The 469-nt window shown below is 36.2% G+C and overlaps 1 protein-coding gene across 1 annotated transcript in view; it reads right to left on the reverse strand.

Annotated features, from left to right (window-relative positions):
* LOC119592519 (adenylate cyclase type 1-like) overlaps positions 1-469 on the reverse strand; it is a gene marked incomplete in the record, with an annotated part of 97,990 nt that overhangs the window by 23,424 nt on the left and 74,097 nt on the right. The window contains 1 exon segment of the mRNA XM_037941372.1: positions 27-147. Within this exon segment, the coding sequence (XP_037797300.1) occupies positions 27-147 (121 nt within the window).

Raw genomic sequence — 469 nt, forward strand, 5'->3', positions numbered from 1 at the left:
TTTTAAAAAAGCACAGCATTTCTTACCTGACACTGCCAAAGAAAATCAAGGCGCGCAGTCCACTCAACTTGGCGGCCATGAGCAATAACAGCAAGTAAAAAGAGCAAAATGTATACGACTCCCAAAACCTCCGTAGGAACCAGTGCCCTGCAAACAAAACAGCAATTTGAGTATCCTGCGAAATCAAACATACAAAAATGAGGTTGTGGATGCAATTATTGATGACTTAACTTTTACAGTCTAAGGAAGAACATCAGCTTTATTTGCCTAATCAGTTCAGCCTGACTAATTATCTAAATATTATCACTCCTCAAATTCTAAACATAAAATCATTTACAGCTTTATATCACTCATGCAAGGACAATAATGCTACTCCTCACTCTAAATTTCAATAATCACTTTTAATTATTAATTGCTTACCAGCAACATGTTATGTTAACCCAATGCTACCAGGAAAATGCTAGGTTCA

Source organism: Penaeus monodon, chromosome 30 (assembly GCF_015228065.2).
Source record: "Penaeus monodon isolate SGIC_2016 chromosome 30, NSTDA_Pmon_1, whole genome shotgun sequence".
In the NCBI taxonomy this organism is placed as follows: Eukaryota; Metazoa; Arthropoda; class Malacostraca; order Decapoda; family Penaeidae; genus Penaeus; species Penaeus monodon.